The sequence below is a fragment of the Schistocerca serialis genome, chromosome 7 (genome assembly GCF_023864345.2).
Source record: "Schistocerca serialis cubense isolate TAMUIC-IGC-003099 chromosome 7, iqSchSeri2.2, whole genome shotgun sequence".
NCBI lineage: Eukaryota > Metazoa > Arthropoda > Insecta > Orthoptera > Acrididae > Schistocerca > Schistocerca serialis.
This window is the reverse complement of record NC_064644.1, coordinates 94,713,594-94,741,486: the sequence shown is the minus strand read 5'-3', so window position 1 is coordinate 94,741,486 and position 27,893 is coordinate 94,713,594. Positions and strand designations below refer to the sequence as shown.

The 27,893-nt window shown below is 39.8% G+C and overlaps 1 protein-coding gene across 1 annotated transcript in view; it reads left to right on the top strand.

The window, feature by feature from the left end:
* The window catches only part of LOC126412542 (galactoside alpha-(1,2)-fucosyltransferase 2-like), a 104,503-nt gene that overhangs the window by 12,253 nt on the left and 64,357 nt on the right, over positions 1-27,893 (top strand). Inside the window, exon 3 of the mRNA XM_050082187.1 lies at positions 26,490-26,662. Within this exon, the coding sequence (XP_049938144.1) occupies positions 26,490-26,662 (173 nt within the window). The remainder of the gene's footprint in view (positions 1-26,489; positions 26,663-27,893) is intronic.

The following is a 27,893-nucleotide window of genomic DNA, read 5'->3' as shown; positions in this document are numbered from 1 at the left end:
CACTCGTGACTGGGATACACTTAACCGCCACCGGCAATTACAACGACACATCCGCAACCTGCTTACTGCGAAGAAACGCCGTGCCTGGCGCCAGACATGTACACAACTCAACGCCACGCTCCCCATAAACTCTTCCAAGTATTGGTCTGCTTTCCACCGCCTTACTGGGAACCGCCCCACCCCCCAGTACCCTATCCTCCTGACAACCTCAGTAAGGCCAACCACTTTGCCTCTCACCTCTCCGATGTTTTTTCCATCCCAGATGATCCCCACTTTGATTATTCCCTCTTCCCTGACATCATGGACCGTACGAATACCTCTGTTCCTCCCCTTGCTCCTAGCTTCCAGTACTTGGACCACACACCACCATCTGAACTTAACACTCCCATCACTACACAGGACATCAGCCTCACACTCCGCACTAAACGCAACACTGCTCCCGACCACGACTGCGTTACCTACCGCCACCTCAAACACTGCCCTCCCTCCTTCCTTTCAATCCTTGCCACCCTCTACAATGTCATCCTTGGCACTGGCTTCTATCCCGACCTGTGGAAAACCTCCCGTATCCTGATGTTCTCCAAACCCAACAAGCCTCCATCTGATGCCTCTTCCTATCGTCCTATCTGTGTCACATTGGTGTTCAGCAAGCTCTTGGAATCCATCCTTTCTCGGCGCGTCAATCACCACCTCCGCCAAAACCACCTCCTCCCAAACACCCAATGTGGCTTTCGACCTTCCTTCTCTGCTGATGACCAGCTCCTCCGCCTCACTCATCTCCTCTCCCTCCAGCTTAACTCCTGTCGCTCCGCCATTTTTGTCTCCCTTGACCTCGAAAAGGCTTACGACCGTGTCTGGCATCCCGGTCTCCTGTTTAAACTCCAAACCTACGCCCTTCCTATCAACTACATCCATCTGGTCGCCTCCTTCCTCTCCCACTGCCCCTCCTATGTTACCATCCATAATGCCAATTCCCACACCTTCTACCCCTCTGCAGGTTTGCCCCAGGGCTCTGTCCTCTCCCCTCTCCTCTACCTCCTGTACACGGCAGATATGCCCCAACCCCTCCCCCCCCCCTTCAGTACACCTCTTGCAATATGCTGGTGACACCGCATTCCTCGCCCTCGCTCCTACCCTCCAACGGTCCCAACGCCTTCTCCAGAATCACCTTGACCTTTTTGCTGCATGGTGTAACCAGTGGCTCCTGAAACTCAACCCTTCCAAGACCCAGGCAATCATCGTAGGTCGTACCACTCGCTCCTTCCAGCTCCTGAATTTCTCCCTTACTGTCTGTGCCTGTCCTGTCCGCCTCACCCCCACCCTCACCTACCTTGGCCTCACCATTGACCGTCCCCTCAGCTGGATCCCTCATCTCCGCTCCATTCAATCCAAAGTCCACAACTGCCTCCGACTCCTCAAACTCCTCTCTGGCCGGACATTGGGGTTGCACCCCTCTACCATCCTCCACACCTACAAATCCTTAATCCGTCCCATCCTCTATTATGCCAGTCCTGCCTGGATATCTACCCCCCCCCCCCCAAAATTCTATAAGTTCCTCCAGATCCTTAAGCGTCATGCACTCCACCTCGCCTTCCGTATACGCCTCCCGTCCCCCACGCGGATCCTCTATGATCTCATTCCTTTCCCCCATCTGCTCCTATTCCTCGAACATATCCGCATCCTCTACACCTCCCGCCGTCTTGAACCCCCTCACCCCCTGGTTGCTCCTCTCCTCTCCCATCCCCGCCCCCTGCCATGTCTTCACCGTTGTGTCCCCCCTACCCTCCATCTCTACACCCTACATCTCCTTTCCCAAGGTGGCTTCCATCAACTCCCCCTCCCAGATGATGCCCTCTCTCCCTCCATTTATCCCTCCTATCAACTCTGATCCTCACTCCCCCTCCTTTCCTCTGTCTTTTCCCTGGGCTCCCTCTTCCCCCCTTCCATCCTGTTTTCTCCCCACTAAACCTCTCCCTACCTCCCTTCCCCCCCCCCCACCCGAGTCCTTTTGTATTCCCCTCCTCTGCCTACCCCACTCCCTGTCGCATCTGCCCAGCGCCCCCCACCCCTCTTATGGGTCCTCATCCTCCATCAGCTCGTTTCCCCACTCCCCCCTTTTTTATTTTCCCATCATCTGTCCAGTTTACCCCCACCTGCTCTCGGCTATGGTATGTCACATTTGCCAACTTTTTAGTGCAGTGTTCCAGTGACCGTTCAGTGTTGTTCGTCTTTCTCGTGTTGTGAACAAAAACCATGCTGTCGCTGGGTGTGAATTTTATGTCTTTTGCGAACAGAAACCAGACTGTCGCCGTGTTTTTTTTAATTGTCTGTCTACTGTTTTACCTGTCTACTTTGTATGTATTTTCTTAGCGTCACCATCCCTCTGTTCTTTGTTTTAAGTTCCACGATTTCTTTTCGCCATGTTACTCTTTAAGTCTCCGATTCTATCGCTTGTTTTTATTATTTATTCTCTTCATCTTTCTAACAAAGTCTGTAGGCTGATGAGTGGCATACTAAGCTGCTGCCAGCCTGCCCCCTTCAGGGGAAATTGAAATTCAATAAAGGAAAAAAAAAAGGATTCCCCCTCCCCCCCACCTTGGCTTTCGGCTCCTTTCCTTCTCCTCTCCACTGCCCCCCTACTACCCCTTCTCCTGGCTTCCCCCTACCATCTCCCCCCTCCCTTTTCTTCCCCCCTCCTCCCCTTTCTTCCCCCCTCCTCCCTTTTCTTGTCCCCTTCGGTGCGCTGATTTTTAACGTTTTCCTTGTGGTGTCCTTGTTGTTCCAGTGCTGGGTGCAGTGCTGCCTTCCATCAGCACCAACAGTGTCGCCAGCATCGTTCATTTGTGTTCCCACTGTGGTGTTTCTTTGTTATCGTGTCGACTCACAGTGTTCATTCTCAGTATGTGTGTGTGGCTCTTGTCTATGTTGTTTTTAAATCTACCATTTATACACATCCATTTTTGTTCTTGTTTATTCATCACTTTATACCATTCTATGTTATGTGTTCTTTTCTCATTTGACTATGTTTGTTTTCTGTAACTGTCTTAGCTGAAGAGCAGCGTATTGTGCCACTGTCAGCCTGCCCCATTTTGGGGAGTGAAATTACAATAAAGAAAAAAAGGATAGACCCTAAGCGAAAATTTGGGCCACAATTCCATTAGTACCAGTAAGTTCTGATCTTCTGAAAGAACGCACGTTAAACTTCCGCCCACACGTCAGTTTGTCACTCGCTCCACCTCACTGGAGTCGCCTATTGCCAGAGCGTGAAATACTGTACAGTGGAGTAGTGACAGTTAGAGGTCTCCTATTCGCAATTAGCTGATAGTGATGGAAGAGAAAACAGATGATAGACAGGAAGGTAGACCCATCTGCTCAACGCGTTTTGAAATCCTCTTTGTGAATACATGTTATTCCATGCAAAAAATAGTAAGTAATATGAGCACACAGTATGTCAATCTAAAGGACATAATTCTACATTCAGTATCAATTTATCAGTACTTTCCTATTGATTGATATTCTGCAGCTACTGGGTGGCTTTAATTAAACTGACCATGTGCCAAGTGCTGCAATTCTGGCTGTATATGCCACAGGAAGCTAAAACAACGCAGATGTGTTCATTAATCGATCTGCTCACAGAGTATGCTGAAAAAATAATAGTTCCACTTACTGCCAACAGGTGAAAATATGGCACTATAAGCAATCAGAATGTGAAGTATTTCCAGTTTTAACTTTAGTATGCTGTTTGTTGCTTGGCATTATGTGTCGATTTCTTTTTTATTTATTATTATTTTGAGCTTTTCCTCATTACAGAGGCTTATCTCCAACATAATAATTTACCTGGAAATGACAATACAAACAATAAACGTTCTTAAACTATACTCTCAAAATATTTCTGCAGGTGTTTCGATCTTGCGTGTCCTCTTCCTCTGCGCCCATTCTCCTCATTGTGTGCTGTACATTTTGGAGCCAGGTGGTCACAGGTCGTCCTCTTCTTCTTCTCCCCTCTGGTTCCCACTCCAGTATCAATTTTGGTATTCTGGCTTCCTCCATTCGTCATACATGCCCGTACCACCGTAATTTCTTCCTATCCATTACGTCATATATTCTTTCTTTTATTTCCATTCTCCTTATTACTTCGGTGTTCCTTATCTTTTCTTTCCTGGAGATTCTTGCCGATCTTCTCCAAAAGTCCATCTCTAGAGCTTGTAATTTTTTAATGTGCTTCATGTTAATTGTCCAGGTCTCCATTCCATACAGAACCACACTCTCTGCCGGCCGGAGTGGCCGAGCGGTTCTAGGCGCTTCAGTCTGGAACCGCGCGACCGGCCGGTCGCAGGTTCGAATCCTGCCTCGGGCATGGATGTGTGTGATGTCCTTAGGTTAGTTAGATTTAAGTAGTTCTAAGTTCTAGGGGACTGATGACCTCAGATGTTAAGTCCCATAGTGCTCAGAGCCAGCCACACTCTCTAATATGGATTTGTATATTAATTTTTTAGTTCTGCTCATTACATTCCTGCTCCATAAGACTGAGTTAAGCATCCCAATGACCCTCCGTCTGCTACTAATTCTTTTATTGATTTCTGAGTCTGATTTTCCCTCGATTTCTAAAATGCATCCCAAATAACAGAAAGTGTTTATCTTTTTGATTTTCTTTCCTTCAATGTATAGCTCATCTGAATCATTAGTCAAGTATTCTGTTTTTTGGTAATTAATCTTCAAACCCCAAGTTTTGTATGCTACTGCTAGTTGATTGCACATATAGTTAGCATCCTCCCCATCTTGTGCTACGACTACTTGATCATCAGCAAATAATAAATGATGTAGGTAAACTCCATCTCTTATTTCTAATCCCATACTATTACATTTACGAGACCATGTTCTAAGGCTAATATCTATATAGATTTTAAATAATGATGGTGACATGGGACAGCCCTGTAAAAGGCCTTTGCTTGTTCTAAATTTCTGTGAAAGTTTATTACCAACTTTCACTTGGCAAATGTTATCTTTATACATCTGCTGTATTATTTTAATCAAGGAAGGGTATGTTTGCCATATGTAGTGCTCTCCAAAGTAATTTTCTTGGAACAGTATCATACGCTTTTTCTAGATCTATGAAAATTAATCCTATACTTTTTGATTTTTCCCTATGTTTCTCCAAAATCTGTCGTAATGTGAAAATATGGTCTACACATGATCTCCCAGCCGTGAATCCACATTGTTCTTCTTGGGTTCTAAAATTTTTTCCAGTTTGTTTTTAATTACTTTCGCAAAAATTCTCATTAATGTGTTTGTAACACAAATTCCTTGATAGTTTGAACAAATTTTGCGATCCCCTTTCTTAAATATTGTATTAATGTAACCTAGCTTCATTTCGTTGGGTATTGAATCTCCATGTATCATTTTGTTGAAGAGCTGTGTTATCAGTTTCACAATTTTGTCACCACCATATTTCAGACACTCCAGATTGATATTTCCTGGTCCCGGTGATTTACCATTCTTTCCTGTTCTCAACGCCTGAAGTACTTCACTTTCTAAAATATGGATCTCATCATCTTCATGTCCTTTATCTTCCCCTGTTCCTTCTTCTAGATATTCTTCTCTGTCCTCATTTAATAATTTTTGGAAATACTCTTCCCATACCTTTTGTGTTATCAGTTGGAGATTAGTTTTGCTTTTTGTATCCTGTCGAAGCCCTTTCAATACTGACCATGCTTCTTTTGCTCTCCCAAATCCTAATTTCCTATTCACCTTGGCACATGTTCTTTCCCATGCTTCATTTTTTGCCATCCTTATTTTTTTCGTCACTTCATTCTTCTTTTCCTTGTATATTGACCTTGTTTCTTCTGATTTATCATTCAACCACTGAAGGAACGCATTTCGTTTTTCTCTAATGAGGACCTCTAGTTCCTCTGACCACCACTCTGCTGCACGGTTGTGGTTGCTATCTTTTTTACCCAACACCTCTGTTGCTATGATTTTCACATTAGCTTTTATATAGTCATATATTTCCTCTGTACTTCCTTCAAATGATTCAACCAGTTTCCTTTCCATCCTGGCCGCAAAGAGTGTTCTGATACTTTCGTCTTGTAGGCTGTCAATATTAAAAGGTAAATTTTCATCTTTCTCAGTCTGGTTCGTTTTATTTATGTTACTTGTATCACTCCTTGCATTCTTCCATGGCCAGAAAGACTTCATTTTGACCAGATAGTGGTCTGATCCACACTGGGCTCCTCTATAAGATCTGATGTCTACTGCCTTGAAACTACTTGTTTGCCTAATGATAATATAATCTATTATAGAACGAAGTTCTTTGGTGTTCTGTTGCCAAGTATATTTATGAATGGCCTTATGTTTGAAAAATGTGTTGGTAATTTTTAGATCAAATTGTTCACAAATTGCAATCAATCGTTCTCCATTGTCATTATATTCGTCCTCTCCATGTTTTCCTACTATTCTACAAGATTCTCTAATTCCTACCCTTCCATTCAGATCTCCCATGATAATCAGTTCCTTTCTTCTTGGGATTTTTTCAATAGTCTCCCTGAGGGTGTCCCAAAATGTATCTTTCTCCTTATCTTTTGTGTCGTTCGTGGGTGCATATACGCCAATAATCACAACTTCCCTAGCAAATAATGTCATTTCAACAGTTATTATACGTTGATTGATGAATGTCCAATTTGTGATTCTTTCTTTCCATGATTTTTTTATCATAATGGAGACTCCTGCTTTGGCTCTTACTGCTTTTGATACCCCACTCCAGATATGTACATAATTATCCAGTTCTTCTTCTCCTTGGCCTTTCTTCTTTGTTTCAGAGAGTACGACAACATCCATGTTGAACATGTCAAGTTCTGCGGTGAGTAAATTTATTTTAGTGGAAATACCTTGCACATTCCAGCATCCAAACATAATTTTCCGTTTCTCATTGCCAGTTCGTCGTCCAAAGTTCCAATTTTTCCGAGGCATATTATTAGGTTTTTTAGCATTTTTATGTTTTTATGTGAGTGAGGAGCTGGCCCACTGCACAAACCTGGAGGACCAGGTAATTTTTACTCAAGGTTTTCTTCCTTTAGCCTTTGATAAGCCAATATCATACTACAAGGCAGCAGTTGCTAGTTTTGGTCCGCCCCGGGTATTTTATTTCCCCGGTACCCACCATATCTGGTGAGCATTCCCCTGTCCGCCACCTGGGGAGGCGCCCGATGGGAGACCAGCAAACTCCACACGGGCGATTTCTTTTTTGAAGTGACTATTTGTGTAAAGAGTTAAGAAGGTGAAGCTTTCCGTACGAAGTGCAATGGCTGTTGACACTGCTGGTAAAATTGTTTTATCACAACGCCAGCAGTAGCAGCACTGCCTTGCGGGAACATCGCTGACAGGAACAACTGCGAAGAGGCTCCATTCAGTAAATGGGCTAATGAATTTGACCAAGGAAGTTGAAGAAATGGGTGAGTTAGATGATGCAGTAGGTAGAGGGAGGCGGCCCATTCCCATGGCAGCTGTTGATGAAGTTGTTATAGCTATAGCCGACCTTGCAGCACACGCCTCAAATTTTGTAGCCAGTGCTCGAGCTGTGTCACAGGAAATGTCTCCCCTTGGTCAACAGTTCAAAATATTTTGCGGCGCATTTTATACTGTGGAACGTAGCAGCACGGTGGCAAATTGTAAAAGGTATTAATCAATCCCTCCTGACTATTTCGTCAACTGGAAGAATGCTATTTTATTATCAAAACCTAAATAAGTTTGAATCGTATCGGTTGGATGTCAGTGAGCAGTTACTTAACTGCATACGTGCCACTTTCTTCATGAACCAGGGTGGGTGGCATGCCAACGGGTCATCTTACATTTGTAAGATACCATGAGCGCCACAAAAATGTAGTGAACTAACTGTGATTCCTTATCTTTGCTGTTGAACACGAAATGACGAGTAGATGACTAATGAGATTGCCCCACATTAGGAGTCAACAATTGATTGATACTAATAATGAAATGAAATCGAATATAATTGGTTCGTAATTAAGGGGTTAACGTATGCATGTAGAAGATTGCTTATATGATCAAAACATGAAAGAAATGTATTTATTTTCGTGCTGTTTACACAAACCAAAACAAAATTATAAATCTCAGGGGACGAATCGTCTCACCATTATTTGTTATCGTTCGTCGTGTAGTGCTGTCGGCGGCAGGCGCTGCGTCGGTTCAGCACGTCGCCTCAGAGCTGTGTGGCGCGAGTCGGCTGCCCTCATCAGCAATCGCGGCTTTGTGGCGGGGCCCACATCCAATCTCCGCGTTGTCTGGTAATTCTCGGTCGCGTGGCCGAATCTGCGCTGTCACAGTGTCGGAAGGCGGATCTTGGCAGGGGTGGAAGAGCGCCCATGTCCTCTCGCTTCCTCTGTGTCTCCACGACTTCCCTCTCGATTCTCCTCCTCTCTCAGCTCAACTCCTCTTCGAAATTTTCGTCTTTTCAGCGTTGTCATTAGCGGACAAAATTTTCAATGTAGCCCAATGACACATCGCCGTTTCATAGCCACGCCTCTCCGTGCGGGGTGGAAATTTCCTATTTGCCGTGGGTTGGCTTGTGTCTCGTGAATCGGCATCTTCCCCACGATTTCACATTCTTACGATATTTTCCTGCATTCCGAAGCTGTTGTGAGAACAGCTACACAACACTTCTTTCAAACCACTGTCTCTGCGTGAGGCCAGGACAGACTCATGTTTCGGCTTCTTCTCAAGCCCTACGGGCATCCGCGATGTTCTAACTGTCAAAAAAAAAAAAAAAAAAAAAAAAAAAAAATCTTAACAACGCCGACTCCTTTCACACGCCTCCCTGCGCCAGTTCCCCGCGCTTTGTCTACGCTTTTCCCTGTGCCCGTGGGGTGTTGGAACTGTCGGTACATCCCTGCTTTCTAAGGCAGGTAAAGTGACTGCCGCTAGGCCAGAAGAACTCACATGCTTTCGCGCTTACATTCTTGGCGTTCCGTCCTAATGGCTGCAGGTGTCCATCAGTTCTCGGCACGCATCTCGTTGTCAGACAGGCCCTTCCCAACGTGTCCCTCCTTGAGCAAGGCTTGCGTGTCTGCCCGGCATCCCGCAGTGAGCTTGCAGAATGACTGCAGTGTCCTCGCCCCAGGGTATCCATTTCCCTCCTCCTCCTCCTCGGCCGCTCGCGGCGAGTTAGCGACAGTGACCGTGGTCGGACGTATTACTCCACGAATAAACAGAACTGCAGAAAACCTTCAATTGCAATTGAGAGGTGCATTGTCCTCTAATAAACTGCAGTTGCGCTAGCAAGGGGTTGATAGCTACAGATATGTTTGACATCTATTGCGTAAGACGAGAGTACACAAAGGATAGCAATATTAGGCGAAGTTAAGCGGTTTTATGATATTTCAGTCATGCATGTCAAATATAACATTCCTCTCATGAATCAAGTACTCACTGCGAAGAGAAACTTTAGTCACATTAGTCATTTCTGGAATTCCAAAAATCTACCCCAAGCACTTTGTATTTTAAAATAGGAAGAACACGGAAAAATATCATGTAACGGAAGTTTCATTTGCATTCATTCATTTCTCACTGCGGCGCAGATCTTTCAGTTATATTCTAGAATAAACTCTTCTCGTCTGTGCATAATAAACTACCATGGGACCTGTCGGCCATGTAGTGGTTACACTTTGAACAAACTACTATCAGAAATTTCGCAAGCGCGAAGCCATGCCCTAAAATCACTTACACGTCATATTCAGACGGGATAATGACTTGGGAACGCACTCCTACCATCGTTCTAATAATCGTCACGGTTGTAAATGATGCGTGTACACACATTCAGAGTCGCTTCCTACCCCTACACTTCACTGTGCGTGATCTTTGTGGAATAACCTGTCGCTACTCATACGCTCTTTCAGACACTCGGAGGGTTTCGCAAGCGCAAAGCCATGCCCTAAAATCACTTACACGTTACATTCAGACAGAATAATGACTAGATAACGCACTCCTACCATCGTTCTAATATCATGACGGTTGGAAATGATGTGTGTACACACATTCAGAGTCACTTCCTATTCCTACACTTCACTGCATGTGATCTTTGTGGAATAACCTGTCACAACTCATACGCTCTTTCAGACACTCGGAGCAATTTCTGAAAAGCGATAGTACTCAGGAAATACTACATTACATGATAAATGAACAATTTCATTTACGTGAACTGCCTCTATGACGGCTCACTAGCGACTTATTGTTTCGAGCACACTCACACCTTAGCTGGCACTCCCTCCTCTGAAACATATACTTTCACGCTCGCGAGTCACAGTAGAAGTATCCAGTTTTGAAAATGAATGAAAACATGTGAACTGAAACAGAGGAATCTGGCCCATTAGGTATTGCCCTCTATTACCTTCTTTAGACTACTATTAAAATAAATAGTTCTTAACCTGGAGGTTGGGACTATTTAACATATTTTGCGATACCTCGATATACTCCATAGCAGACCAGGACGGGGATTACCCTCTGACATACTCGTAGCTGTTTGGTGCGCTTTTAAGCTGATGGAAAGGTCTACCCACGCGAAGATGGTTGTAGAAACATCGAGACGTTCTCCGCTTTCCCGCGCAAGTGCCACACCCATACTAATTCTGGCTGCGTCGCTCTTGTGCCTTCCTGCTCCTAGCAACTCACTGTATTCTATACGTAACGTTCAGGCGTGTGCCTGCCCAGTGTCACTTCAGGTTAGTTCAAATGGCTCTGAGCACTATGGTACTTAACATCTGTGGTCATCAGTCCCCTAGAACTTAGAACTACTTAAACCTAACTAACTTAAGCACATCACAAACATCCATGCCCGTAGCGGTCACGCGGTTCCAGACTGAAGCGCCTAGAGCCGCACGGCCACACCGGCCGGCTCATTTCAGGTGCTCCCTCTTATGTTAATAGGAGTACAAAGTAAGCGGTTTATTCACATCGCTTTATCGGTGTCGTAAAACTCTTCTCTTTCAATTTAGGTGAAGCTTTTAAGTTATTGCAATTATTACCAAATGCAAGTAACAAGAAAAAGTAGCATAGGTTTATACATTACTATGTAACATAGTTGGTGTATTACAACTAGTATCGCTAGAAGATTAACTGTGTGCACCAAATGCAGCTCCAAGATAGGCCTAAATTCTGTAACTGTGCCCTTCGTCTTTTGAGTGCATAGAAGTGAATGATTTATGGCCAGGGAATATCTTTTGGACGGACGAGGCACATTTTACTCTGCACAATGCTGTGAATGCACAGAACTGTCGCATATAGCGTTCTACTCCCTCACATGTTGCCCCGGAACATCCACAGTACTGAGCTTATGTGACAGTGTGGTGTGATTTCACAAGCTCCTTCATTTTTGGACCGTTTTTCTTCGAGGAGACGACACCTCTTGGGCCTGTTAGGTGTACAGTGACGTCTACAGGCTAAAAAGACATCCTTGTGCAGCACATGATTTCAGGTTTAAGGAACGCAATTGTGTCTAAACCACTATTTTCATGCAAGATGGCCGCGCGGGGTAGCAGCGAGGTCTAAGGGGGCCACTTGGCACGGTTCGCACAGCTCCCTCTGTCGGAGGTTCGAGTCCTCCCTCGGGCATGGGCGTGTGTGTTGTCCTTACCGTAAGTTAGTTAAAGTTAGATTAAGTAGTGCGTAACCCTAGGGACCGATGACCCCAACAGTTTGGTCCCATAGGAACTTACCACAGATACCCAATTTACCACCATGCAAGATGAGTCGACACCTCTTGTCGCTTGCCACATGAAAGACTTGCTTCGAGAAACTTCGGTAGCGACGGCAATATCTCTAGGTAATTTCAATATATGTTTACTTCCAGATGTACAGCTTAAATCTGCGTGACTTGTGGTAGTGTGGATATCTGAAGGAACACGTCTATCAGGTTTCTATCTGGTCTCTTCCTGATCTGAAAGGTAGCATACGACGACATATCGCTCTGATTACACAGCATACGTTGCGAGGAGATGTGGACCATGCCACGTTACGGATGCAGCATTTTGCTGAATCGGGAGACCATACTGAACACCTGTTTTAACTTGTGGCCAGGAATATAGGTGTAAGCTATAGGGAAAGTCGAGTAATATGCAATATGTTCAAAAACTAACGCCGAAATATAAGAATGGAATACCAAAACTTGGGATACATCGAACAAATAATTGAGGTCGTGGAGTGCAAGTGCTGTTGTGATATGAAGGGGTTCCCACATCAGAGAAATTCGTGTCGAGTCACAGCAAGCACGTCAGAAGACCGATGACCAAATAAAATGTTACTAATTTCAAAAGGACACAGGAAATCGGTTAAACTCCTTTTTCAGTGTCAAGGCAGACAAAGATGGTGGAATGCTGTTTTTTTCAGTTCTAGGGAATGGCGATGGATAACGTGGTAGAGCAGCATGTCCTTGGATAATATGACAGCCATAGTTTCCTCCTAAGAACATTGCAACGCTATGGTGGCTAATATTAACAAGGCCAGAACAGCGAATCATTCGAACTGCTGCCTCAGCAACTATTCAAATGACTGCTACCTCTCTTCAGGAACCATATGTCAATCCCCCCCCCCCCCCCCAACTGGGTATGGCTTTCTGTATTCTTCGTGGGTTATCCAATATTTCGTGGGTACCATTGTCGAAATATTTAAAGTGGAAAACCCTCACCAAAAAGGCGATCAGAAAACCTGACAAATTATAGTTCATCCGCAAATGAGATTGCTTACAAAAGACGTGACTGACGTATTGCCGAGATGTCTTGATAAGTCAGCCATCGAGATGAATTGGTGGAAGGAGAAAAGAATATTCAGACGTTTCCTTGATCAGTACTACAAGATCGTAGAAAAAACATGACTAAGTTGGGCAGGGAAAGGTCATGTACCGTCGAGTATATACGATATACCTGCAAAAACGTTTAATAGTTTCCACAATGAAACTTTGTCTCGAAATCTGGAATAGAATTGGACAGGAAGAAATTTGTGGTTTGACTAAAAGTAGGTTCAATTGAAACTTCCACTTAAACAAATGTAATTTACTGGCTTCATTTAGATCTCAGGCACCTTCATTAAAAGCCACCTCTAGCCATATGCGTCCGCAAGGAGGGTAGGGGGGATTGGGGTGTAAGAGACAAGAGGGAGCTCTTGCTTCCTCCCAGAATTTGGAGTACACTTTATTAATTGCAGAATTCTCACGTATATCTAAAAATGATTCTCTCCGGTTCCACTCAACCACAGGTTTAGCATTAACGAATGCAAGGGGGAACACTGTGACTTCAGTAAACACTAGATCGTTTGGTTGTCACGTTGTTCACCAGAAACTGTACCTTTTATTGTCGTGGAGTAGTTCCGGCGTTATATTGCAATGTTGGTGGTTGTGAACCTTTACCAAAAATTGCTGAAAGAGAGTACCAGATCTTCTCTCTGTCGCCTCCTCGTACAGCCATTAGCGAATTACAGAAAGGGACAGTTACAACATCCAGCACAGTTCAAACATGCCTAAAGTCCACCTGCCTGACACCCGTCACAATCCACACAGTACCAGCTGCTTCGCCTGCTGCACAGCTTAATCTTAACAGTAGGTTTGCATCTGTCCTGTCAAGGCTTGCTGGCAGTGAATTCAGTTTTACGCGATAGAGTGATTATAGCAGAGTTGAGAAACACTACTATGGTTTACTTTTAGTGTATTCACCTATACTTCATCTTTAGGTCAAAATACGGAAGAAATGCCATTTTCTGCGCTAGAAGAGCAAAAAATGGTGAAAAATCAAGGTCAGTAAAGTATATGAACCTTCTTGAATAACATGGTCCTTGAACTAGACAGTGTGTCCCTGGAGGAATCGTCAGTATTCAGGGATATAACAGGAAAGATCATTTGAAGCAAAAAAATCAAATAAACATGGGCTCTAAAATGCATACCTTAAGAGCTATGAGTGCTTCTTCATCTTCGATACTGCGAAACAAATTTCTTCACTGCAAGCCCTTTGCTTTCCATATTTTTGGGGGTGATAATATGGATCAAAAAGTGCATACCTTAAGAGTACTTGCTCATCTTCACTGCTGTGAAATACATCTTTTCTACTGAACAAGCGCTCATAGCTCATTGGTATTTTAGGAATCTGTTAGTTGGCAATTTTTTCTTCTTTTAATCTGTACTACCTACCACCAAAATGTGAAAGGCAAAGAGCTTGCAGTAGAAATTTGTTTCATAGCATCTGAAATGAAGAGGGGCTCCTATCTCTTAAGGTATACACTTTAGAGTTCTGCATTGAATGATCGTTCCTGTCGTACCCCTGCTTACCGACAATTCCTCCTGTGACACTCTGTATAGGTGCAACCCAGTGCAACATCTGGTCATTGAGTTATGAGTTTTGTAATCCAGCAAGTTGTGGCTGCACAGTATTGTGCCAAACGACCACTTTGGTTCAATCCCAGGTTGTTCACAGCTGGTTCAACCGACCCATATTAACAATATAAGAAGACGTATTTGGCTGAACAGAATAGTTATAACTGAACTTCTGTTAGATGAGCCAGTGTAGACAGAAAGCTATTCATCGTAAGGGTAGCAAACCTTATAGGAATGATTGTTCTGACTGTGTGTAGAAGGATTCGCATTATTATGAGTAGTTACGTAGAACTTGCCCTTTTCATTTACTATAGACCAATTTTCAGCACTAACACATTTATTTTTATTAAGAAACGTATTTTATAGTATATTACTTAGAAAATTAAGAAAAATGAGTATTTTTTCTTGTCATGTGCACTTACGACAAAAAAATATTTTTTTCAAAAAAGGTGAACATAAGAAAATAATTTTTTTATAAAAGTTACACCTAAGAAAAAAATTTAATTCATCTCACAAAGAATAATTCATTTTAAAATTTTACTGGCTCACTAGTTCAGTGTATTTCGTTACAAAATGTGAATGTATGAAAAAATTAACTCAGTATCAAAACCTGCAAAACAACCGCCACATTGTCATTAACATAACTTGTGTTTCTTCAGACTCCTCTGACCCTATGTACTGAGTGCTACATTAAGACTAAGTTCTCAATTAACAGAACCACTTTATTTATTGGGGCTTTTACTAAGTTCATAGGCAAGGATGTTGGTTACTTTAGCCAAATGGCTAGCTCTCTTCATGTATTTGCATTTTAATGACCTCCAGTAATGCGCACTCCTTTTGTCAACACTTACATAGAGTTTGGCAAGCATTGGAAAATCGGATATATAGTTGTTATTCGAGAAACAAAGTTGATTTCAATTTAGTCATTTTTTTCTGTTTATTTTGGATGTAAATAAATTATTTTCTTCATATCTCTGTGTTTTATTTGATGGGATGAAATGTAAATAACATGTACTGATAATTACAATACTCAAATTAACATTAGAAAAAAAGTTATTTAAATTTAAAGACAAGAATGATCCTCTATTAATTTAAATGGAACAAACATCAAAGCCATCTGTTGACAGATTTTCTAACTAATGTACAGTTTTGAAGCATGTAAAACCTTAGAGTTTGACACATACGATATGCAACAGCTGTACAGTTAACAAATGTAAAATGTATCTGCTGTACAGCTTTTTGCTGTAACTTTTTATTTTTGGAGATAATTGAATTCTTATTCCATTTCTGGAGAGGCCAGTTTCCCTGAAACATGACTACCCAACACACATGGAAGTAAGTTTGGTTGCATAGCTCACAGGGCAAGGGACAAAACCTTTTTTGTTAATTTCTCAGCCAAAATATATATTAATCAGTTTTGAAAATTCAAAATACTAGCATAACCTACGTAGTAAGTGCTATCTGGAAATAATATAATGAAAAAACTTAGATATCATCTTATAATCGACACACTAAACTTTTCAGTTTTTATTCATTTTATCTTCTCTAAAATGTTTCAAAAAGGTATATAAGCATGAAGTTAACACTTGTATAACTTTTTCAAAATTTTTATTGATTCATTCAATCAAAAATTTTCAGTAAGTATTCTTTGTTGTACATATTGCATTAAATTTTTCTTACCATACATTTTTACATAAGCTTAAGTATCTGAAGGACCTTGTTTATTAAAAGTTGCACAAAGCTTCATAGTCGTTTTTTGACATTTAACAATATTTTTTCTCGAAGTCATATTAATGGCATAGAATTGATAATTTTAAATGAAATTATGTGCACTAATAACCACATCTCCTTTCAGTAGTTTAACTCGTTTATAATCGAGAAATGCATCTTAAGCTTTGAGGAAACTATTTGGAGGATTAATGTCCTACACCTACTGTAGGAAAATTTCGTTTCTTCAATTTTTCAAGTACATATCCTGTAGATTAATATGATCAGATAATGAAGAGTCAAGTAATTGATTGTTTTTACAATTTGTCTGAAATGTGACTACAAATTCTACAGAGTTACAGTAATGTGAGATAACAAGTTCAAAATTTGTCTTACGACTCAATCCTGCAACTTCTGCAGTTTGTAGTGCATAAAAAGGTATTAGAATTGTTGTATATTTCAGAATATTTTCTCGTTGTTCTAATACGTAATTTCTTTCATATTTCACAATTGGCACACGAATTTCCATCGATTCTACTATAATTTTTCCTTCCTTAGAAGGTGTATCTTTAATTCCAACTCCATCTTCATTATAGTCAAGTCATCTAACAATTGCATCTCCAAGACTACAAGACATTGTAAAAATTAGAGTTAAATCACCTTCCCACATAATTTCTGTATAATCTTTTAAAAAATCAACCAAGCACTGCTAATGGATAAAGCACTTCTTTTTTCTTACTCTTTATTTTTCCATTATTAAGTATCTGACCTTTGATACTTGTTTTATAAGTAAATGTTGAAGTAAAATATAGCTGTTGATGAAATAAAATAATTTTCTATTCTAGATAAAATATTAATTTCTCTCTTTATGGTCACAAAATTAAACAGTTTTGCCACATAAGGATCGATTAATTTTTTATTGGATTTTCCATCATATCTTGGATAATCTGATTCCAATCAATTAGGATTAGCTATAACAATTCTAAATTTCATGTATAACTGTGCCTGATTTGGACAAAGCCATCCACCACGAATATTTATTTCAATCCCTGTATCATTGTTGGGTACATTGCAATTATTTTTACTTTTATTATGTACAGGAAATGAGTAGAAATGATAACAACTGATTAAAGAAAAACCACCCCAAATTTACAAATAAAAAATCTTGAATGAGTTATTTTTCATTAAAAGTTGAATTTTTGTGAAGGCAACGAATTGGGGTACCCCTATTTTTATTTATTTATCTTCACTCTTTTTAAAATGTTTTATGAAATTTGTTGATGACAACATGAATAATAAACTTTTCTTCATCAGGATTAAAATGTTTAATTTTAGAAGCTTTTGCTCTTCTGTGAATATCTATCTTTCAATTTCTTTTGATATATTTTGATCATTGTGATCATTTTTATCACATTCAACTGCAATTCTGTATTTTGTAAGATATAAATCAATCCCTTACTTCCCAATAGAGAACTGTGTTTCAAATCTTTCATTTTTAAAACACTTGAATATGATGCTAATGAATTCTTGCTCCTTTGTTTGTGTGCCTAAATTTAATTTTAAATCAAAATCACTAAAGAGGTTTTCTATTTCATTTTTGAAGTAATTGTTATATGTTTCTGTACTAATGAATTTATTCCTTTAATTATTAATGAAAACTGTATGAGGTTGTATATACTTATCAATACTTGATAAAGTTTTCAATTCAGTATAAGTTTTCTGGTCTTCAATACCTACTTAGTCTCTTGTACACTCCTGGAAATGGGAAAAAGAACACATTGACACCGGTGTGTCAGACCCACCATACTTGCTCCGGACACTGCGAGAGGGCTGTACAAGCAATGATCACACGCACGGCACAGTGGACACACCAGGAACCGTGGTGTTGGCCGTCGAATGGCGCTAGCTGCGCAGCATTTGTGCACCGCCGCCGTCAGTGTCAGCCAGTTTGCCGTGCCATACGGAGCTCCATCGCAGTCTTTAACACTGGTAGCATGCCGCGACAGCGTGGACATGAACCGTATGTGCAGTTGACGGACTTTGAGCGAGGGCGTATAGTGGGCATGCGGGAGGCCGGGTGGACGTACCGCCGAATTGCTCAACACGTGGGTCGTGAGGTCTCCACAGTACATCGATGTTGTCGCCAGTGGTCGGCGGAAGGTGCACGTGCCCGTCGACCTGGGACCGGACCGCAGCGACGCACGGATGCACGCCAAGACCGTAGGATCCTACGCAGTGCCGTAGGGGACCGCACCACCACTTCCCAGCAAATTAGGGACACTGTTGCTCCTGGGGTATCGGCGAGGACCATTCGCAACCGTCTCCATGAAGCTGGGCTATGGTCCCGCACACCGTTAGGCCGTCTTCCGCTCACGCCCCAACATCGTGCAGCCCGCCTCCAGTGGTGTCGCGACAGGCGTGAATGGAGGGACGAATGGAGACGTGTCGTCTTCAGCGATGAGAGTCGCTTCTGCCTTGGTGCCAGTGATGGTCGTATGCGTGTTTGGCGCCGTGCAGGTGAGCGCCACAATCAGGACTGCATACGACCGAGGCACACAGGGCCAACACCCGGCATCATGGTGTGGGGAGCGATCTCCTACACTGGCCGTACACCACTGGTGATCGTCGAGGGGACACTGAATAGTGCACGGTACATCCAAACCGTCATCGAACCCATCGTTCTATCATTCCTAGACCGGCAAGGGAACTTGCTGTTCCAACAGGACAATGCACGTCCGCATGTATCCCGTGCCACCCAACGTGCTCTAGAAGGTGTAAGTCAACTACCCTGGCCAGCAAGATCTCCGGATCTGTCCCCCATTGAGCATGTTTGGGACTGGATGAAGCGTCGTTTCACGCAGTCTGCACGTCCAGCACGAACGCTGGTCCAACTGAGGCGCCAGGTGGAAATGGAATGGCAAGCCGTTCCACAGGACTACATCCAGCATCTCTACGATCGTCTCCATGGGAGAATAGCAGCCTGCATTGCTGCAAAAGGTGGATATACACTGTACTAGTGCCGACATTGTGCATGCTCTGTTGCCTGTGTCTATGTGCCTGTGGTTCTGTCAGTGTGATCATGTGATGTATCTGACCCCAGGAATGTGTCAATAAAGTTTCCCCTTCCTGGGACAATGAATTCACGGTGTTCTTATTTCAATTTCCAGGAGTGTATTTGTAAATTCTAAAAGTTTAGTAACATCTTTTGCTTAAACACTTATTATTATCATATGTAAGCATGTTGTTGATTAGATCAATATTTGACCCCATTTAGAAGAAATGGCGTCGATAATAGGCTTTTTGTTTGCCTGATAAAATTGTTTTCTATATAATGGAGCAGGTTCATCAACCTGAACAGTGTTGTGTTAAACCCAAATTTTGTAAATACTGTAATAGCGATAAGCCAATTGATAATTTTACTTCACAAAAATACACAAAAATGGTTATAAAACGATGTGTAGACAATGTGTAAACGAATACCATGTTAGAAATTACAACAGAAAACGAATTCCTTGTGTATGTGGAAAAAATATTTCTAAATATTATTACAAAAATCACTTACAACGAATTCCGAGCATTGAACATTCGAAAATATTTTCAGTGAGTAATGACGAAAAACAAGCAAAAGAAATAAAATAAAAAAAAGAAAGCTTATCAAGAGATTAAAAACACAATTGTTTCGATGCTAATTAGTCACATTAGGATAGCCACAATAACGAATGAATAAAATGTAGTTTGGAGTGTATGAAAAATAAGAAAAGAGACTCATCTTGTACTTAATTTTTAAATATCTGTTACATAAGGTTTCTTATTGGTCGAATTTAGAAGGTTATTTTTTACAAATCTAGTGAATTTTATTTTATATAAATTGGGAAGCAAAAATGGAGAAATTCAATTATTCAGTTTCATTATTATTTTGAAATAAATAATTTACAAGTTTATAGTAAAGCAAATAAAGCTGATCTAATTAGATTTACTAATGGACATTATCTAATGGAAGTTGGAAGGGTTTGGAAAAAATTAACTTATTACAAAATTGAATGTGGTAGTGAAATTTTTCAAAATAATGAAACTAATCCACTACAAAGAAATGTTTCCATTTTCTACCAATTTGTTTGTGAACTAAACAACTAGAACTACTGATAAAAAATTATTTTAGTTTGATTCTATTTTATTTGAGAAACTAAGCAACAGAAGAACAGTTCATAATTATCTAGTTGATATTGCATAAGCAAACAGATTTATTTTGAAAATAAACTCAGTTGAACCTAATCATTTCTTGACTGCAGTTAACTGAAAATTATGAAAATTGTAAAAAACAGTTAAAAGTACAGCACAGATTGAGAGTAACTTTTAAATGTTATTGTGGGTACCAAATACAGACAAACAGAAATATGATGGAATTCCATTTTCGAATAGGTGACAAGTGAAAGAGAGAAAAGTAAACAGATTATTTTATAAACAAATTTTAATTTTCAATCACAAGGATCAAGATGGCCATGAACTACAGTTATTTGTTTACAACTAGGAATTAACAGAAAAGATCCATTGAGAGGATCATCTTACATTGAACTACCAGATTAAATAGAAAGTAAAAAAGTATGTATTACTCTGAAAAATAAAGATCAAAAATGTTTTCTGTGGGCTATAAAATCTGCATTATATCCTGTATGTGAAAATGCAGAAAGAGTTACAAAATATAAAAATGTTGTTCTGGTTTGATTTGAAAATTGAAAATTTTGTATATCCTGCAGTATTTGACTATATTCCAAAATTGAAGACTAAAATTAATGTACCTATTAATGTTTATTCATTTGATGAAGACTATCTAGTGTATTTATTAAAAATCACGAAATTTATGAGAGAAACAAGTAAATCTCCTCTATTTCAAGAATAGAATTAATTCACATTATTGTTAAGTAAAAAATTTATTTTGACTTGTATCAAGCAAAATAAATAATCATGAAGAACTAAAATTTGTGATGTATGTTTACCCAAATTCACTAGTAACGAGAAATTAAGCAATCAAGCATCACACTGTTTATTTAACAAACCATTAAAAGCAAAAATTCCAAAGGTAGTTTTATATATTCATTTTAAAATTGGCAATATACACAAATCGTTCCATTTGTTATTTATGTTGATTTTGAATATTTCTAATTAAATATTTACAGCTTTCAATCAAATCTAGAGAATTCATATCAAATGAAATATCAAAAACGTGAAAAACCTTTTTGTTTATAGAGGGACAAATTGACGTAAGAAAATTATTGAATGTAAAAAACAAGAAAACGAAGAAATTTGAAGAATTTATTCTGAAATTGAAGAAATGAAACCATTAATTCCTGAAGAACAATCAAGCTATGCTAGATCGATAAAAATGTACATTGTATAAATGTCATCATTCAACAGAAAAAGGTTGGTTACCTTTATCATTTATAAATCCATTATGTAATAGCTGTAATTTACAGTTAAAACATCCTAGTTTCATATCAATTTATTTGCATAATTTATCTACATATGAGTCGCATCTGTTTGTAAAAGAATTTTGTTATGATAAGAATGAATAAATTTAAAACCAAATAATTATGATAGATACATAGTTTTGGTAAGAAGACAGGAAATTTGAAGATGAGATTTATTAATATATTTCAATTTATAGTTTAATCACCTAACACACTTTCTTCAAATTTCAAAAAGGATCAAGTGAAAAATATTTAAAAAATTTCTCACAAAGAGTTATTCAATCTAGTGATCAAAAAAGGTGTATATCCATATTTTTACATGGATTCTCGGAAAAAGATTGAAGAGACAAAACTTCCAACAAAACAAGAATTTTATACTGAACTCCCTGACTGTGAAATAAGTGATGAAGAGGGTAAACATGCAAAATTAATTTGCGAAAAATTTAATATAAAAAATCTTGGTAAATATCAATATCTGTATCTTAAAAATGATGTATTGTTACTGTCTGATGTAATTGAAAAGTTTAGGTGGACTTGTATAAAAGCATAGCATCTTTAACCATCTTTGTATTTACAGAACCAGGTTTTTTCGGGATTCAGTGTTGAGAATGGCTAAGCAACCACTTGATTTATTACATGATTATGATATGATTTTAATGGTTGAAAAGGGAATAAGAGGAGAAATATCACAGTGTTGTAAGAGATATGTTAAAGTGAAAGTAAATATATAAGCGATTATGATGCTAAAAGGATATAGAATTTTTTAGCATATTCAGATGTGAATAATTTATATGGTTATGCTATTAGTAATGTTTACCATATTATGGCATTTAATGGGAAGAATCAAATAGTTTTGATTGTACAAAAATCACTGAAATGTGTTAAAATTGGATATGTTTTTGAAGTAGATTTAAAATATCGAAAAGAATTACATATTTTACACAAAGATTTACCATTAGCTCCTGGAAATGAAATCGTGCCAGGAACTAAATAAAGTAAATTGTTAAGTATGATAGAAAATAAAAATAATTATGTAGTTCACTATAGAAATCTTAAAAAGTGTCTACCATTAGGAAATAAATTAACAAAAGTAATAGAGTTTAAAAATTTAAACAATCAGATTGGATGCAAAGCATACAGATTGAAATGTAGAGATGGAACCTAAAGCCAAAAATGATTTTGGAAAAGATTTCTACAAATTGATGAATAGATGTGTATTTGGCAAGACAGTGGAAAATGTTAGAAATAGAGTGGATATAAAGTTAGTATCAGATGAAGAAAAGTGTGATAAGCTTATAGCAAAACCAAACTTTAAAGGAAGAACAATGTTTAATGAAAATCTTGCTGCTTTTCCTATGAACAAAATAAAAATTACATTTAGTAAACCTATCTATGTTGGTACGAGTATACTTGATTTATCTAAAGAACTGAGGTATGATTTTCACTATAAAATAATGGAACCAAAAGAGGGACAAAATATTCATTATCACTATCAAGACACAGACAGTTACATTTACAATATTAAAACTAAAGATTTTTATAAACATATGAAATCAATGATTGATTACTTTGTACAAGTGATTATCCAACAGATAATATTCAAGAAATTCCACATGTAAATAAGAAAGTTTTAAGTAAGTAAAAAGATGAATACAATGGAAAAATAATGGAAGGATGTTGCAGTCTAAGAGCAAAAATGTATGCTCATAATGTTGATGATCAAATAGAAGAAAATCTATAGGAGTTAAGGAATATATTGTTAAAAATAGAATAAGTTTAGAATATTATAAAGGTTGATTGTTTAACAATAGAGAACAGTTCAGAATAGTTAATATGATTCTAAGTGAAAAACATGTAGTCTATACATTTGAAATAAACAAAAAGACATTGAGTCCTCATAATGACAAAAGTCTTGTTTTGGAAAATAATATACATACATTATCACATAGACATTACACACTGTATAAATCTGATAATTTTTTTCTAGATAAATAGAGACTAATCAAGTAGCTCAACAACACAAGTGTCTCAAAAGAGATTTTAAAAATGAGTTAGAGATAATGGTTTTATATAGTATTACTTGTGAATATTTTAAAAAACTAGATATAGAGAAAAATTTGAATGGCGCTTAATAATAAGTTTAAGATTATTTTACCAGATATTCTAAATTAATTACTGATTGGGATTTCCGATTGGTTGAAGGAGGACAGATGAAACTGAAATGCAGATGAATGAAGAAACTTAAAAATAGAAACAATGAAATTCATGACCTATAATTCACTCTGAAATTTTTTTTAAAATGATTGTTTCTATTAAATATACAATACCAAACACCTAAAGCAGTGTGATAACTGACTGAATGAAAAGAATATTACTCAAGTTGATAAAGATAAGTATCAAAAACATAGATATTGTTGGTATGTAAAGAAAGTGTATCTTACTACCAGAAAATTAAGGTTACATGTGAATGTGGTGGAACTGTAACCAAACCTTGTCTTAAAAAACATTTACAAACAACAGTTTATTAAAATCTTACAGCTGCTCAAGAGGAAATAATTAAAATAATTTCAGGTGAGGAAATGATTTCTTATATTCACCGTAATTCAGTTCATGTTTTTTCTTATGTGTACCATTTATAAAAAAATATTACATTTATTTTCTTACATTCATTTTTTTTGAGGAAAAATTTTATAATAATTGTGTATCATAATAAAAAATCTATTTCTTAATTTTTTCTAAGTAAGTGTAAAACATGTTTTTTTAAATGAAAATAAATGAGTTAGCCCTGAAAATTGGATCATAGTAGATGATAAGTGTAGGTTCTAGGTAACTTTTTCACAAGATGGAGTACTTTTTGGATCACGAAGCAAGGCTTTACTCGTAAAGCTGTTTTATCAAAACAACAGCAATACGGCTGCTGCTCTTCCCGCATATCGAGGCATTATAGGAATACAGAAGGTCCATGTTCTGCAGCAGGACTGAAGATGATGATTGGGGTTCAAGTTAACAGCGATTTGAAAATTGCTTTAGGGGACGCCGACAGCCAATTGCGCCACAAATTGCAGAAGAAGTTGCCATTGTCATGGTTGAGAATCCTAGACACAACATACGATCTTCAAGCAGTATACTACTGTGTCATAACCGCTGTACATTCCATGTTCAATCGTTTGGAAAGTTGCAACAGTACCTAAACAGCATGTCATACGAGCAAACCAGATGCTTCTTTACGTGCGGTTACTCGTACTTTCGGTACTGGGACTATGCATAGCTCTGTTTAAAAAGAGTAGCTCCATGTAGTCATAGAGTAAAACCGCACAGTCTCCTTTCATGCCTCGCAGTTAATTCGCTGCACGTAATAACCTGTAGCTGTGATCCTGCTGTCAAATAGTCTGTGCATTGGCTAGAATTGCGAGTTAATAAGATACACAGAAATGCAAAGTAAAAGTTAAACGAATAATTTAATAACATATTTTCTATTGATACAGGCGACAGAGAATTGTTGAATAATATTTATTCAAGAAAGGGCATCTCAAATAAAGGGGAAGTGGTCCTACGATATTCAATTAAAATGCAGGCACAAAATAGCCTTATCAAAAGCAGAAAAGTTACGTTGTGAGCGTTACGAGAATGGTAGCAAAATCCCCAAACTAAACAGTCACCAATGTGCCTCCTTCATCCGGGAGAGCGTTGGTCGACGCCCAAAGCTTGCAGTCTCCAACAATTTCCACAAAATTGTTTTTCGTTGAGGCATTTCAGGCCATTAGCCCCAGAGGTGCAGATCATGTTTTTCCGTCAATCACTTTCTATTTCTGACACTCGTATGAAAGTGCTATTTCCTGTTACAACATTGTTCTCTAACGAGTGTTTGACAAGACCAGGTATACTGGGAAAGTGGATGGGAAAGTGCCTGGGAAAGTACCAGCTCTGACCACAAGCCACTTTAGATAGATTAAGAAATGACCAAGTCAGAAGCTACAGGCTGGTCAAAGCCTCCCTCCACCGGATGCCAGCTTTGACATGCCCAACATCAAGAGGACACTATGGTACTGCTGCAAGATAATATTTACACAGTGCGAAACTGCCATGATGTCTTCAATTACTTCCTATGGTGCCATGGCAACTCAGATGTATGATGACCATAGTATAATACTGCCTGCACCAGCCTGCAAAGAAACATGATTCCGATCAAGCAACACGTCTCCATTAATCCATAGTCCAATCTCAATGAACTTGTGTCCACTGCAATAACGCAATCGTAATTGATGGTGTCATCGAGTCAACGTTGGAATATGCAGTAGTCTTCAACTCTGGAACCACATATTCAAAGAAGTACGCTGAATGGAGTGCTTTGAAACACTTGTGCCCGCACCTCCATTGTACTCTGTCGTCAGATCTCCCACAGATCGCCGCCTATTCTGCTTTACAGAGCGTCCAAACATCCTGTCTCTGATGAGATGTGGACGTCTGTCCCTACGCGTCGTTTCACCGTCCTTCAACCAGTTACCTTACATACTCACGACAGGAACACGTAAACAGACGACAAGTTCTGCTGTTTCAGAGATACTCTTTCCCAATCGCTGGCTCACAGCGAGCTGCTTTTTGCCGAGGTCACTTACATCAGCGAATTCCTCCACTTGTGGCCCGTATCACCCGATAGATTCCGTATTCGTTTCTACCTATATTTCAACCTTTCCTTACCATGCCACGTGCTCCCAGTCTCACTAGGCAGCACTCAGTCCCTCTGTGGGCGGTGGTCATCATGTTTCGGCTCATCAGTGGATCCTCTCATTTCTTCTTATGGTCACCTGTTGGAGATAACCCTGGTCAATATTCGAACCTCTTTTCCACATTTCCCCACTGTTTACGTTGTATGAGTGGTTTACAGCCAGCAGTGCATGCTTTGGTGCGGGAATATCCTCCACAGCCTTAACGATGACGTGTCGACTTATCGGAAGGTGTTCGAGCCGCTGGGTGTGCCGGACATGCTCGAGTTCCTCTCGCAGTCGGGGTGCCCCGAGGACGCCTTGGAGGAGGCTGGCCGGCGCCTCTTCAAGGTCGACCTAGAGACGGCGTCGCTAGCGGAGGTTGTCGCGCACGCCAAGGAGCTGCACGTGCCCATCGTCTTCGAGTAAGTATGTGTGGTTTTGCAATTAAAATAGTTCTGCTGAGTTTCTATATTGAAAATAATTTAATAAAATCGAGGAGGAATGCTTCGCTGAGGTAGAAAAAGACCTGATAGATATGGGTATAACACGAATGGCTATCCCTAAAAATAATCCACAGAAAGAAGAATATCCATGATCATTCTGCATTCCAAGAAAAGCTACAACCAAAACTAGCAAAACTAGCAAAACGTGGACTGACAAGAGCGCTATCGACAGGAGATCGCGAGGTGATTCCATACTTCTAGATTTCCAGAAGGGTTTTGACACCGTTGTTAGCGTCTATAGCTGAGTGGTCAGTACAGATTATTGCCAGGCAGACGACCCCCGCTCGATTCCCGGTTCAAAAATGTCCAAATGTGTGTGAAATCTTATGGGACTTAACTGCTAAGGTCATCAGTCCATAAGCTTACACACTACTTAACCTAAATTATCCTAAGGACAAACACACACACCCATGCCCAAGGGAGGACTCGAACCTCCGCCGGGACCAGCCGCACAGTCCATGACTGCAGCGCCTTAGACGGCTCGGCTAATCCCACGCGGCTCGATTCCCGGTAGAGCGAAGGATTTTTCGCTGGTGGGAGGACTCGTAGGGGGTGTATTGAGCCTTGTGATGCCAGCTGACGAGCTACATGACTGAGAAGTAGCGGCTCTCCGGTCTGGAAAATGACCGGGAGAGCGGTGTGCTGATCACATGCTTCTCCATGCCGCATCCGCAAGGCAGACAAGATATGGCATACCTTGGGCCCTTGGACCTTCAAGGCCTGTACAAGGATCTCGTTTTTTTTCGTTCCTCACAAGTGGCTTCTAATCAATTTCCGTGCCTGTGGAGTATCGTCTTGGTTATGCGACTGGATTTGTGAGTTCCTGTAAGAAAAGTCACGTTGACCTCGGTACCACGGAAGAAGACACGAAGTTATTTCCTGTTTTATTTGCTTTGCTCCCACACAAAAGTCAAAATGCGTATGAAAGACCTTTGCTGGATTGAAAAATGCGATGTCAGGGTGGTCACAGAAAACTGCAGTGCTAGACTTTGAAATCACTATTAAGAAAACTATGAAAACAGGGTTCGCTTATGCATTTCTTTCTGGTAGCAATTTTCACTGCAACCAACGCCTGTGGAAAAAAATACAAGAACTGAGAGTAACGGAGGAATATAGGGATAGAGAAGAAGTTCGACTGTTTTGCAACTTT